This window comes from Echinops telfairi, unplaced genomic scaffold (assembly GCF_000313985.2).
Source record: "Echinops telfairi isolate 266 unplaced genomic scaffold, ASM31398v2 ScPeMD7_31;HRSCAF=116, whole genome shotgun sequence".
NCBI classification, from domain to species: Eukaryota; Metazoa; Chordata; class Mammalia; order Afrosoricida; family Tenrecidae; genus Echinops; species Echinops telfairi.
The window spans coordinates 61,685,348-61,699,285 of NW_022103928.1; the positions used below are offsets into that span (position 1 = coordinate 61,685,348).

General features: G+C 55.4%; 1 protein-coding gene across 1 annotated transcript in view; it reads left to right on the forward strand.

The window, feature by feature from the left end:
- SLC6A11 (solute carrier family 6 member 11) overlaps positions 1-13,938 on the forward strand; it is a 134,042-nt gene that overhangs the window by 99,507 nt on the left and 20,597 nt on the right. The window contains exons 7-8 of the mRNA XM_004702237.2: positions 4,413-4,516; positions 8,391-8,515. Coding sequence (XP_004702294.1) covers positions 4,413-4,516; positions 8,391-8,515 — 229 coding nt within the window. The remainder of the gene's footprint in view (positions 1-4,412; positions 4,517-8,390; positions 8,516-13,938) is intronic.

The following is a 13,938-nucleotide window of genomic DNA, read 5'->3' on the forward strand; positions in this document are numbered from 1 at the left end:
TGTTGGGTTGTTGGAGGAGAGGGTTGTTGGGTTGTTGGGTTGTTGGAGGAGAGGGATGTTGGGTTGTTGGAGGAGAGGGTTGTTGGGTTGTTGGAGGAGAGGGATGCTGGGTTGTTGGAGGAGAGGGATGTTGGGTTGTTGGAGGAGAGGTTGTTGGGTTGTTGGAGGAGAGGGTTGTTGGGTTGTTGGAGGAGAGGGACGGAAGGTAAGAGATGACGTGACTGCCCAATTGGAAGAGTCCTCGCAGCAGGGAACCAACCGTGTCGAAAGGGGATGGAGCTAAGAGTGTTCTATAAAGTTGTCTGTTTAGTGGTAACTCTGAGAATAAAAATAACAGTCCCCCCCACTTGCCAGAGGGAGTGGACCGAGAGGGCAAGTCCTGTCCAAAGACACCATGCCCCCACACGCACATCATCCGGTGCCCACTCCATCTCTCCTCTGACCTTTAAAGCAAGGCTTCTACCAGTTCATTCTAGTCTGACCCCTGCTGAGAATACACCTCCCAGCCTTAAGTCTCCCGAGGAACAATCCAGAATCCGGAGAAGGAGGTCTCCGGGAGATTCGCCTCAGAAGGCACTAGGGAGGCAAAACCGGCAGTGTCCCTTTTCCAAGTTGGTGAGCTTGGTGTGCCAACGGCAGCCCGGTGACCTACAAGGGAAACATCACAGGTGGGTGGGAGCTAAGGGCAGGTGGACCTCAAGCTCTAGTGAGTTTTTTTCTCACCCACACAATGTGTAATTCCACAAGGGGCCGTTCTGCAAAAGATGGTGCCCGGTCCCCGTGTGGGGGTGGGGGGGTGGGAGGGTGGGTTTAGAGGGTGCAGAGCCCTTGAGGGTTGGGGTTGGCGCATGCTCCATCAAACCAGTGCGTTTCTCCGAGGCTCTGGAGCCTGGTCCCTGCAGGAGGGCTGTCTTGGTTTTGCTGTCCCACGTGACTGTCATTGGCAGGTGCTAGTGGCTGGTGTGCTTAGTTGCTAACCAAATGGCTGGGGGTGGGGGAGTCAAGCCCACCAGAATCTTTCTCCTTCTGAAAATTGCTCCTTGGAAACTCTGTGGGGTGCAATTCCACTCAGACCCCCGTGGGGCATCATGACTCAGAACTGGCTGGACAACAACGGCTGATGGATATCGTAGCAAGGTCACGATGTGTCGGCATCGACCCCATGGCAATGAGTTGGCTGTTTGGGGGGGTGTCCCTACTGAGCAGGAGAAAATAACCCACTGAGGAAGCAAAATGAACAACCGGGGTAGAACGGGAGGAACTAAAAGCACGTCTCTCTCTCCTGAGTAGCTAGTACTTTTTGCCACACTGAATGCTGCCTCTCAACACGTAAACTCAAGTTTCAACTGAAAAAAAATGTTCCTAAATTTTATGCTAGCTGTTCCTGCACTTGGAGGCCACCTGAACGTGTGGAGGTTTATGTTCAGCCATCGGCACCTCGGGAAAGGCCAGAAGCCCTGCCTCGGAAACAGGAGCCCCTGAGAGAGACCCTGTGGGGCACGGTTCATTTCGCTCCGACACCCGCGGTCACCACAGGACGGACCGGGCCGGCTCAACAGCACTTGATTTGTTGGTTCCACCCTATAAGAAACTTAGAGGAGTTTTGTTTATTTTCCTCCAGTTTTATTTCTGCCTGCTCACACTTCTGCTCCTCTGCTGCCAGCCACCCCACCCCCCAACTGCCCTCCCGCTTTCCCACTCTGTGAATAAGCTCCCCTAAGTTCCTCGCGTAGGATCCAAAACCCCAAAGCCATTTTCTGGGATTGGAAAATCACTGCATTCCCGCCTTGGGTTGGAGACGACAGCACAGGCCCTCTGAGGCTGCGACCACGTGTGCAATCGTGTGATGGATTAAGAACACATCCCTTCAGCATGGACTTGCTTCCTCCACGCTCCGCAGGCTTTCCACCTCGGCTGTGAACCAGAAAACCAAGCCTGTTCTCGTCAAGTGGACTCTGGCTCACGGACCCAGATCAGCAGGTCATACACAGTGCCACTCAGTGTATTTGAACCACCAACCTTTAGCATAGTACCCAAACCCCACTGCCATCCAGTCAGTCAGGACTCTTGCATTAGCCTAGCAACACACAGTAGTGCTGCCCCATAGACTTTCCGAGGTTGTAAGTCTTAATGGAAGCATACTGCCTCATTTTCCTCCTGTGGAGTGGTTGGTGAGTTCGAACTGCAAACTTTTCAGTTTTTAGCCCAATGCTTAACCCATTACGCTGTTAGGGTCCCTTAGTTTAGTGGTAGAGCACAACCATTTGTAGCTACCAGGGTCTTAACCTATAGAAAGGGAATGATATTTGCGCCTATCTGATGGGGCTGCTGTGAAAATTCAAGTGCAATAAGAGATGGATTATAGGATCTTTGCACAGTGAGGGACGGGTATTTGCTAAATCAATACTTACTGCGATGAGATTGCAACTCAATGTAGAGAAAGCCCACATCCTCACAACAGGTAGCGTCATGATGAGTGGAGGAAAGGTTGAAGTGGCCAAGGATTTGCTCTTGCTTGGATCCACAGTCACTGCTCATGGAAGCAGCCGTCAAGAGACTGAAGCATGCATTGCATTTGGTAAACCCTGCACAAGACCGCTTTAGAATATTGAAGAGCAAGGCTGCTACTTTGAGGACTGAGGTGCACTGGATTCAAGCCGTGGTATTTTCAGTCGCCTCATATGCATGGACAGTTGGACACTGAATAAGGAAGACTGGAAAAGAATCGATCCCTTCGAAATCCCACGGTGGCGAAGAATATCAACAGTGGCAGGGAATATCAAAGACACACCAAGAAACAGCAAATCTGTCTTGGAAGAAGTACAGCCGGATGCTCCTTAGAGAAAAGATGGCGAGGCTTTGTCTCATGTACTTTGGACATGTTAGCAGAGACCAGTCCCTGGAGAAGGACATCGTGCGTGGTAAGGTGGAAGGGCAGCGAAGGAGAGGCCCCTGACGAGGCGGATGGACACAGCGCCTGCGACCATGGGCTCCCGTGTCAGCACAGGGGTGAGGACCGTCCGGCACTGGTGCTGCTTCCTGCTGTGTGCGCAGGTCGCCATGAGACGCATCCCGCAACCGCTACCACAGCAATGGCAGTGGAGCCAGAGTCCTGGTGGCACAGGGGGTGAGGCACTGCATCGCCAACGGAAAGGTCAGCAGTTCAAACCCTCGATGAGGTTGTCTGCTTCTGCCCCCAGAGCGCTTGGCAGTCTCAGAGACCCTGGAGGGCCCTTGTGCTCTGTCCTCCAGGGCCCGGCTGGGTCAGATGGGACCCGATGGCAGCGGGTTCGGTTTGGGTGGTGTACTGTCTCTAGTGAGTCCAGAGTCCTGATTTCTGATTTCTGAACACCAGTCTCCTTACCTGTCTCTGGGGGTTGGCAGTGAGTTTTCCTTGGTGGACTCCAGGGTCACCATCCGGAAACTGGGGGAAATGGTGGAGAAATGAGCACCCCTCCCCCTGGTACCACACCATCCCTCCAGTCTCGGCTGACGGCCTGGGAAGCCCAGGCCCTTGTCAATGTTCTGTCCATCAAGCTGAGTCCCAGGACAAAGCAGGCCTGCCCCTGGAGGGGGCGTCTGAGGCTGTAGTCTTTCTAGAAACTGACTCCCGCATCTTTCGGCCGCAGCATGCCTGGTTCAGACCTCCCACCGTTCCTTAGCAGTTCAGTTCTTCACCAGAGTGGTCCAGACTCAGGGTGCGTCCCTCTCGCCCCACCCTTCTCACCCCTCTGAGGTTCCATCAGCTGTGCTAGTGCAGTCCCCTGGGTAGGAGCCTCGGCCCCTTCTCCCCAGGAAGTCTCAACCACTGGGAGAAGGGATCTCTAGTTGGCGCTTTAAGCGTGACTTGTGGACGTGCACTGGGTCTCCAGCACTCACCTCCGCCCATTGTGGACACGTACTGGGTTTCCGGCGCTCACCTCTGCCCAGGGCTTCGTTCATCCTCGAAGTAAGGGAGTGGTCACTACGTGCCCCAGTTCAGCGAGGAGAAAACCAAGCCTGAGAGAGAGGACATAGCTTTCACAAGGTGTGACAAGGGAGCAGGCGGGGTTTCCTTCGGCTATACACAGGGCTCAGTGAGAGTAGGACCGGATACAGTGGACCCCAACAGCCACACAGCTGGTCGCGGTGGCACCAGAGTGCTAAGCATCCACATTCGTGTCCCCAGCGCACTGTGACCAGCCGCCTCTGGAGAACATCTGAAGTCATCAAGGACATCGATACGGAATTGTGCACCCCCCTCTCCAGAAATAGAATTCCCTGGAAGCCATGTCCCTGAGGCTGGGACATTGTGATGATTGGGTTGTTCAGGGTTCTGTAAGGGCAGGGTTGCGGTGGGGGACCCGAGGGAACGGGAGCCACCCCCTCCCCCCCAACTCCTCTTCATGCCGTTCCTCTGTGCCTTTCTGCAGGTGTGGGTAGATGCTGGCACCCAGATCTTTTTCTCCTATGCCATCTGCCTGGGCTGCCTGACTGCCCTGGGGAGTTACAACAACTACAATAACAACTGCTACAGGTGAGCATCCCGGCGACCCCCCTCAGCCTGCCTCCCTGGGGGGATGGCTTCGGCTCCACGGGGGCGGGGGTCCTCCCTGCCTGGGTCAGCACGTGGGCCACCCTGAAAGACGCAGACGTGTCTTCTGCTTCATGCAATGGGCGGGGACATGGAGCAGGAGGGACACGGCGTGATGACGGTCACACAGCTAAAGAAGGCAAAGCCCAGGCCTCCGGATGCCCAGACCCTTGTTCTTCTGCCCTCTGCCCAGAACCTGGCGCCTTGCCCTGTCTTGCCTTCAGCCTAACTTAGACATGGCAGCCTCCTGTAGCTCAGGTTTCCATGGCTGTGGTGTCTGCAGCAGCAGCATGCCAGGCCTTTCTTAGGAGGCACTGCTGGGTGGGATTGAACTATTTGGCTAGGAGAGGAGCTCGAGTTCCTTGCACCACCCAGGGGAACCTTAGATTTGCATACCTTGGTCCATAGATCCCTCAGAGTAAGCATCAGATGGATGGAAATTTAAGTATTTGACACAAAACTAGAACACTCTTTAGGACACATCTGGGAATGGGCTGCGTTTATTAGGAGGCTGTATCTGAGTGGGGCGCGCTCTCAGCCAGTCCCCGCTGAGACTTAAGACAGTGGTTCTCAACCTTCCTAATGCCGCGACCCTTTACTACAGTTCCTCCTGTTGTAGTGACCCCCCAACCATAAAATTGCTTTCCTTGGTACTTCACCACTGTCATTTTGCTACTGTTATGAATCGGGCGACCCCTGTGAAAGGGTCATTCAACCCCCCCAAAGGGGTCTCGACCCACAGGTTGAGAACCGTTGACTGAAGCAGAGCAGCTTAAGCAAGCAGAGATGAGCCAAGACAGATGCCAAGACACGCAGGAAAGCCGAGATACCTTCCCCAGAGAGAAGTCCTTCCTCGCGCTCTGTGCTCCCTCGTGCGCGTGTGCTGTGTGTCCACTGAGTCCGAGACCAGACAGGAAAGGCTTAGCTGCGGCGGTGGTACCGCCTGCAACCTGGGGAAGCAGAGGCAGAGAGGACGGGGGCGGGAGTTCGAGAAAGGCTAGGATGCAAATGTGCTGCTAGGTGGCAGTTTCTGTTGCCCCTGGTTTACCTGGGGCAGAGAGGGAAACGGGTAGTTGGCCAGAGGGGTGCTGGAGGGGTGAAAGGTGAGACCATGCTCCCTGCGGCGATGACCCTTCTTACCATCATGGTTCCATAGGTGAAGCCGGGGCTGGGGCTGGGGACAGTGATGGCCAGGAAGAACCATGCACCCAAAAGGGACTTTGGGTCCGGCCGGGTGGGGCCCACTGGGGCTGTGGAGGAGGGATGCTGTCCACACTTGCTTCTGACCTCATTGGAGAAGGCGAGCAGCTGGGCCTTTTCCCCAGGCACTGCAGCCATCACTAGGCCACTGTCCACTGTTCCAGCAAGGCAGAGGGAAGGGCTGCAGGGTTTCTTGTTGACTACGTGCCCTGGTGCTTAGCGGACTGCCCGCTTACCTCACCACTGCACGAGGAGGGATGGGGGTTGGGGTAGGCCCTCGCACATGCCCACATCACACTACAAGGGTAGAGTGGGGCTTGAACCTCTGCCTCCTGTCTCCTGCATCCCTGTTCCTCACAACCAGGAGTGGCTGTCTCTTTCCCAGGCACTGGCCGCCTGCGGGCTTGCCTGGCTGTCGTCTCGACAGCACAGCAGCTGGCCTGTCCCCAGTACCCCACACAGTTCCATGTCGGCCACCTCAGCCCCTCCTGCTTCCCCTTCTGATGGGACAGGACAGGCAGGGCGCTTCCTGCCCCCCTCCCCCCACAGAAGAAAACCCAGCCCCAGGTAACACTGCCCAAGGAGAAGGCTCATTTTCTTTCTTCCAAATTCTCCTGCCAGCATGCCTGGCGGTGGAGTAAATTGGTACCCTCTCTTCTGACAGCATAATCACTTCTGGAAGTCAGCCGGCCCAGCTCTGCGCCTGCTGGCTTCAAAGCCCCGCTTACATAAGCCTTTCACCTAGACAGGCCTGTCAGGGAGGGGTGTGTGCTGGAGTGGAGCCATCCGGACAGGGGGCACCCAACTCTGGCGACTTGAAGGTGTGGGTGCCGTGGGGAAGGGTGTCCTGCCGTGCTCTAGGCTGGACCTTCTGACGCATGAGAGAACTGGCACCTTGAGGAGGAGAAGAAAGGGGGCAGGGGACTAACCAAGACCTACAGCAGTGGGCATCCGGGCTGCATGCCACGTTGGGCAGTGTCGGCACTGGGCAGTAAGAGCTGTCCAGCCAGCGGAGGCAGCAATGGCTCAGGCACAGGAGCGGCGGTGAGGGTGTCTCGGGATCCTGAAGCGCTTCCTTCTGCTGTGCACGGGCCTCTGTGGGTCAGAGCCAACTCAATGGAGCTGAGCAACTACAGCAGCCAGGGGAAGGCCCTGTGGGGTGAGGTGAGGGGTGGCAGCCACCACCAGGGGTGCTGCTGCTGCTGCTGCCAGGGCTCCTCATCCCGTCCCACAGGAGGCTGAATCAGGGTGCCTGTCGGCACGCCCCCCTTAAGGTGGGGCACTAGCCCGTGTTCTAGCTGAACCCAAGTCCTTGGGCTCCATCCTGGTCATTCAGGGGTAGAATTCTCACCTTCCACGAGAGACTCTGGTTTGACTCTGACCAGTGCACCTGCCTTGTCCCCGTCAGCTGTCTGTCCATGGAGGCTTGTGTGTCGCTAGAATGTGGATTGGCAAGCAGAGGAGCTTCCAGACGAAGGGGGCCTAGGAAGGGAGACCTGGAAACCCAGTGGACCCTGTGGTCTGGTCAGCAGTCTGTATCATTGTGAGGTTAGAGCAGAGGCAGGGACCCCCGGCACTGAGGGCTGCACAGGCTGGTCTCAGACAGCAGGTGTGCAGGGGGAGGACCCGCACTAAGGGTGTGCCCTTCATCTTGCCCAAACCCCCTTGTCTGTCCTGAGTGTTCCTGGGTCTGGGCCAGCTTCCTCTGCTGGTGAGCCCTTCCGGAGAGCCAGGGACACACACCACCAATCAGCCCTGTGCGCCCTCGGGCCCTTGATGGGCCCCTCCCCATAAAGAGGCGGAGGCAAAGGCAGAGGTAGAGGTGGAGGGGAGCAGGAGGCATTTAGCCCCAGGGCTGCTGGGAGCTCTGGCGTGACTTTGTCTCCCAGTGCCACTCAACAAAAAACGACCTCACACGTGCGTGCGTTTAAAGAAGGAGAACTTACCTGGCCATGCTTTGCGGGGCTGGGAACCTAAAGTGGGCAGCCAGCTCCAAGAGAGGGCCATCTCCCGTGGGTGTCGTCCTTCTTGTTCCCTGGGTGCCCGAGGGTCTTCACAGGTGCCTGTCTTCCCATGTTTGTCTGTGTGTTTATGCTGGTCCTCTGGTAGCTCAGAGGGTCAGGGTTAGGACCCAGCCTATGCCAGCATGGTCTCATTCACATAACCAAAAATTGTTTCCAAATAGGATCTTCTTCACAGGCAGGGGGCTAAGGTTTCCGTCTCCTGGGGGGCGGAGGTAAGGGGGTCACCATTTGGCCCGTCACAAGGCGTGGCGTCCCCAGGTCCTCCGGGTTGGGACACAACTGTTTCTTACAGGGAAGCACCCCCTGCCCCCAGGAGCTCACCCTCTCTTGTTTGCTCTGCCTTTCTCTCCGGCCAGGGGTCAGGGGAGTGCTGGTTTGCCTGTTCGTCCCCATCCCGCACCCCACCTCCTGGTGCTTTTGGTCTGTGTGACCAAAGGTATCTTTTAGAACAGCAGGCGCTGTGTGGCTGCAGGCCAGCCGCCTGGCCTCTGGGCGGTAGCCATGCAGGAGGCTGCGCTGCTGGGCTGGGCGTGGTGGGCAGTGTGCAGGCTGCCCTGCCCTGACCCAGGTCGCTGGCCCTGCGTTCCCCACAGGGACTGCATCATGCTGTGCTGCCTGAACAGCGGCACCAGCTTCGTGGCCGGCTTTGCCATCTTCTCCGTGCTGGGCTTCATGGCGTACGAGCAGGGCGTGCCCATCGCTGAGGTGGCCGAGTCAGGTAAGTCTGTGCGGACGGATAGATGGACAGACTGGCTCTGGGAGTGGCTCCCCGCCATCCACTCACTAACCAGGCTCTTGGGAGGGAAACAAACCTTGACACTTTCCTGCTCTTGAAGGCCCTGCAGCCCCAATCCTGCAGGTTGTCTCCCCGATGGCCCCACTGCCCCTGGGCTCCCCCATCTCCCTCAGTCCAGACATCCCTCCCTCCGTGGGTGACTGTGGATCCTTCCACCCACAGCTCTGCCCCGGCTGCTCCTCCATCCGCTTCCCTCCCCTGCAGAGTGATTTATCAAACAGATCTGAAAGCCCCGCCACATCCTGCTGCAAACCCCCCTGCTCTGCCACCTCCCCAGCCTCCTGCAGGCCTGGTCCCCACACTCACTCTGCCCCTCTCACTCTCATCACACAATTCCCCCCTCTCCCTGACCTAGATGCCCCACGCATGCCATGGGCAGCCTTGCTGGTGGAGGGGTGGGGGTAGATGGAGAACTCTTCCAATGCTGTGACAGATGAATGCTGGGAAAGTTCAGCATACGTTAAAAAGTTGTTTGTTTGATTTTTGAAAGCACCTTTAGGTTTTTGTGTTAAGCAGAGTTATGTTCTAGGCTCAGAGCATCATCAAGGAGCTTTTCGTCTCCAAAAATGTCCCGTGGGAGGGTTTGTTAAGGACACTGTGGGCAGGGAGTCATGCCCTCCTGGTCTCCCCTACCACTGGGTGCCAGTGGAGTCTCCCACTCATGTGACAGCCTCACACGCCCCTGGGGCTACTCCCTACCACCCCAGCCCTGAGAATCCTAGCCTGGGGTGCTCAAAGAAAAGGGGGTGCCTCTCACCAAGCAGATTGGGCAGTGGGTGTGGCTGTCATTCCAAAAAAATCCAGACTCACAGCCATCAAGACAATGGCTACAGAAGAGGGCGGAACTGTCCCTGTGAGTTTCTGAGACTGTCACTCTACAGCAGTAGAGAGCCTCATCCTTCTCCCACGGGGCAGCTGGTGGTTTCGAACCACTGGCCTGGAGGTTAGCAGCCCAAGGTGTAACCACTGCACCACCAGGGCTCCCCTTGTGTACAGTCATCCCTGAGAAAGGCGGGAGCCTGGCACAGGGCCAGAGAGTGCTAATCTGGTCAGCACTCCCCGTCACCGAATGCCTGGCCACCTGAGCGGGGCTTGGTGCACACAGCCAATCCTCAGGTGGCGCCTTGGCTAAACCCATTTACACCTGAGACAACCCAGCCTCAGAGAGGAGAGTTTGAGTTCATCTGCCTATGGACTCTTTGCATCTCATCTACTTAAAGGTGCGACTGTAGCCTACAGTGTCGTTGGAGGCAGAGAAATCAGGGCAGTAATCAAGGTGGGGAATGTCAGCAGCGAGGTGGGCGTGCAAAGGGCGACAGTGCTGTGGTTGTGGTTGTTAGGAGTCGGTTGTGACCACAGCCACCCCGTGCACAGCAGAAGGAACTACTGCCGCTCCTGGGCCGTCCCCATGGGTGCTGCTGTGCTGGGGCTCCTGCTCCCATGGTGAACCCTAAATAGACTTGGATAAGTTACAGGTGCATGATCGCTGGCTCAAGAGCAGTTGATTAGAAAGTAATAAAAATATATAAAGCTGAAAGCCCGATAGGTGAAAGAAATGGGATATTAACAATATCCATTAGCCGACAAAAAGTCAGGCGAGAAGATAAAAGTAAGGCAAATACCAAGCGGGTAGCTTAAGCCCGGCCGGATCCTCACCTAATTGATACATGTGGGCCAAACTGTTCAGTTAAATGGCAACGTTTAACCAGACATCCGTTGAAGAATGGACACCAATCCTGTTTCAACTCTTCCAAGAGACAGAAAGGAAAAGAATTCTCCCCAATAATTCTGTGGGCAAACACACGCCAGGTAGCAGAAACAGGCAGCTACCACATGCACCCTGCGTCTTCTCTGGTGAATGGTGTCGTTAGGTGCTGACTCGCCATGATCCGGTATTTGGCACAACGGAGCGAAACGCTGCCTGGTCCTGCGTCCTCCTCGCGTTTGTTCCTGTGCTGGACAATGTCCTGCTCCCATTCAGGAGTCTTCAGCATCTGGCCGTGCTCCCAAGCTGTGCTCAAGGTTTCCAGGGGCCCCTTCCTCCAAGGTGGAGAGCCACCTCCTTCTTCCACGTCCGCTCGTAGTCTGGAGGCTCTGCGAAGCCTGCTTACTCTGGGTGACCCTGCTGGCACTTGAAATGCCCGTGGCATTGCTGCCAGCATCGCAGCCACACACAGCCACCGCAGTGTGAGAACCTGAGAGATAACTGGTGGATCTCTTCTAGACATAGATGCAAAGGCCTGCCACCCTACACTAGAGAGCCATCCACCCTGACCAAGTGGGACGGAGGCCCAGGATGTCACGAGGGTTCGGCACAAAAAATGAAAGTTCATCTACATGACGTGGTAGAATGATCATGGGAGAGAAGAACAGCGTGATCGCCTCTGTGGGTACATCTGAGGTCTGAATAAAAGGTAAATCCCTCAAGGATTTGGGGCAGCTGTGAGAAGCCAGCAGCCGGCCGGCCTGTGCTTAGAGGAGAAAGACTGAGAGTTGCCCCTTGAAAACAAGACCGAGCCACGGTGCCACTTCCACGTTGCAGGAGAAGAGCGAGCCACGGTGCCGCTCCCACGTTGCAAGAGAAAACCTCGATGCAACAAGAAAAAGAAATAGCAGAGCTCCAATGGGAAACTTAGAAGTGAAGTTCTTTGCCTTCATGGATGCTGGGATCCCATGAAATGAAAAATCTCAAAGGCCACGGGAGGATGGCTGGGCCTGGTTGAAGGAATCTAGCACCGTTGCGGAGCCTTGTGTGTTTCTCCACACACGTGAGGAGACACCGGAAAGGGTAATGAGGGAGACAAGTCCCAGCATCCGAGAGGAGCAGAATACCTAGGAATGAATCTACCCAGCGATGCGAAGGGTTTCGGTTCGAAACGATAAAGACTGCGGAAAGAGCTTGAAGAAGGCCTTACAAATGGAAAGGTGTGCCGTGTTCATGGACCGGAAGGACTAATATTGTTAAGATGCCGATGCTATCCAAAAGCAATCCAGAGATTCTCCAATGCGGATCAACATGCCGATGGAAAATTTCTTTACAGAAATAGAAAACCCAACCCTCAATTCTATATGGAATGACACACACAAAAAGCAGCGTTAAAAGGGAAGAACAGAGCGGGATGACACACAGGTCCTGACTTTAAAACAGACGACACAGCAGCAGTCCCGGTGTCAATGCAGCTCCCGATCCCAAGGCCTGCAGTTCAAGGCCACCGGCTGTTCCACAGGAGAAAGGCGTGGCTATCCACTCTTGTAAAGATGGATACCTGGTCTCTACAGCCCAAAGGAGCAGTCCACTGTGCCCCGCAGGGTTGCTATGAACCAGAAGTGCCTAGGTCGCAGTGGTACCCAGCTATAGCCACCAAAAAAGCCTAGGTATGACCTAGAACCATGGTGTATAACTGAGAGCCCAAAGGAAACCCACACATCTGTGGGCAACTGATCTTGAGTAAAGTGCTAAGTCCTGTTGGTGGACAAAGAAGAGCCACGCACAGAAGAATGATGCAGGATCTGTGCCTCACACCATACAGAGCAATGCATTCAACGTGGGCTCGGAGCCTAAGTATACAAGGCAAAACTATCAAGTTCTTAGAAAACCCAGCAGGGCAGCCTGGGTGGGCCTCACGTCTGAGAATGGATAATCTAACATGAGAAGCACAGACAGCAGAGGGAAAGAACGGGAAGGAGCCTCATACGCATGAAAACTCCTGCTCGCCAAAACACTTTCCAAGAAAAGTGTGACAAGACGTTCAGTGTTGTTAGCCATTGGGGGGGTTGAACCTCAAGACCACAATGAGGGACCACTGCACTCACACCAGGGTGGTTAGGATTTATACAGAAATAAAGAAAATAATGCTCCTGTGCTGGTGAGGGTGTGGGAAAGATGGAACCCTCATCCTTAGCCCATGGGAATGCAAACATAGATGATCCTTGTGGAAGGGGTGTGAGGATCCCTCGGCAAGCGCGCGCGTATACACACACACACACACACACACACTCACATAGTCTCAAAGTCAGTGTCTGTCTTAATGAGAAAATACCAAAAGCATTCTAGCAAGATGAGGAACGAGGTCAAGATGCCCACTACTCCTCTATGGTCAACATTCTGCTCGACGGATTAACCAGTGCAAAGGGGAGTCTATTGGCAGCATAGGAAGGGCTAAAGAAAAACCAACGTTACCTATTGTCGCAAATCATGGTCTACCGGCAAAACAAACACCCCCAGAGATGGTGGTAAGCCCGCCCCACACAAGAGAGAGCTGGGAAAAGGGTCTGCCGCTGCTGTTGGATGCTGTCTGTCGAGTCAAACGGGCCCGACCTGCATGCACCAGGATGAAACCTGGCCTCAGCCCGTGCCTCCCTTACCATCAGTGCCAGGCTCGTGCCCAGGCCAACCCATTGTGTTGAGGATCTTCCTTCTTTTCACGGGCTCTCTGCCAAGCATGCTGTCCTTCCCCATGGACTGGCCCCTCCTGAAAACGTGTCCAAAACGTATGACAAGCGCTGGCCGTTCTTGCTTTCAAAGAGCCTCCTGGCGGCCCTTCCTCCATGCTAGGTTTGTTCTTTCTCCTGGAGCCTGTGGTGCAGTCAACCTTCTTCCCCAACAGCGAAATGCAAGGGCGTCAGCTCTTCTCTGGTCTTCCCTGTCCCTTGTCCGGCTTTTCCACACACACGAGGTGAAGAAGGCCCATGGAGAAGGCCCTGAGGTCAGGCACCTCTTGGGCCTCAAAGTGATAGCTTCGCTTTTTGGAAACATTTGTAAGAGATCTTATGCAGCCGCTGGCTTCCCACAATGTGTCACTTGATTTCTGTGATGGCTGCTTCCGTGGACGTTGATGGGGGATCAAGTGCAACCCGTGACAATGTCACTCTTTCCTCCGTTTATCGGATGTTGTCTACCGGCCCACTTGGGAGGATTTTTGTTTTCTTTCTGTTGAGGTGGTGTGCTCCGTCCAGAGGGCTGCTGTATCTGAACTTCATCAGGAAGTGCTTCAAGTCCTCCTGGCGTTCAGGAAGCTGGGCTGTGACCCTTCACATCCCAGGCTGTGAACGCGTCTTCCCCGGACCTCCCTGCCCCTGTATCACGGTGCAGCTGCTCCTGTCGTTGGCGTGCAGATGGAAGAAGCATGGGGGCAGGAGTGTGGAAGGACACACCGCTCACACACAGGTACACGGCCTTCGTGTCCACAAGCAGGAAACAGAGGGAATGGCAGTAAAGAAGCCCTGTCCATCACAGCCACCAAGGAACCTTAACTACAAAGGAAAGGACTCTGCAGTGCCGACGTCAGCAAGGCCGTAAAGCACTCCTGGAAGCCATAGGACTGCAGTGCCGACGTCAGCAAGGC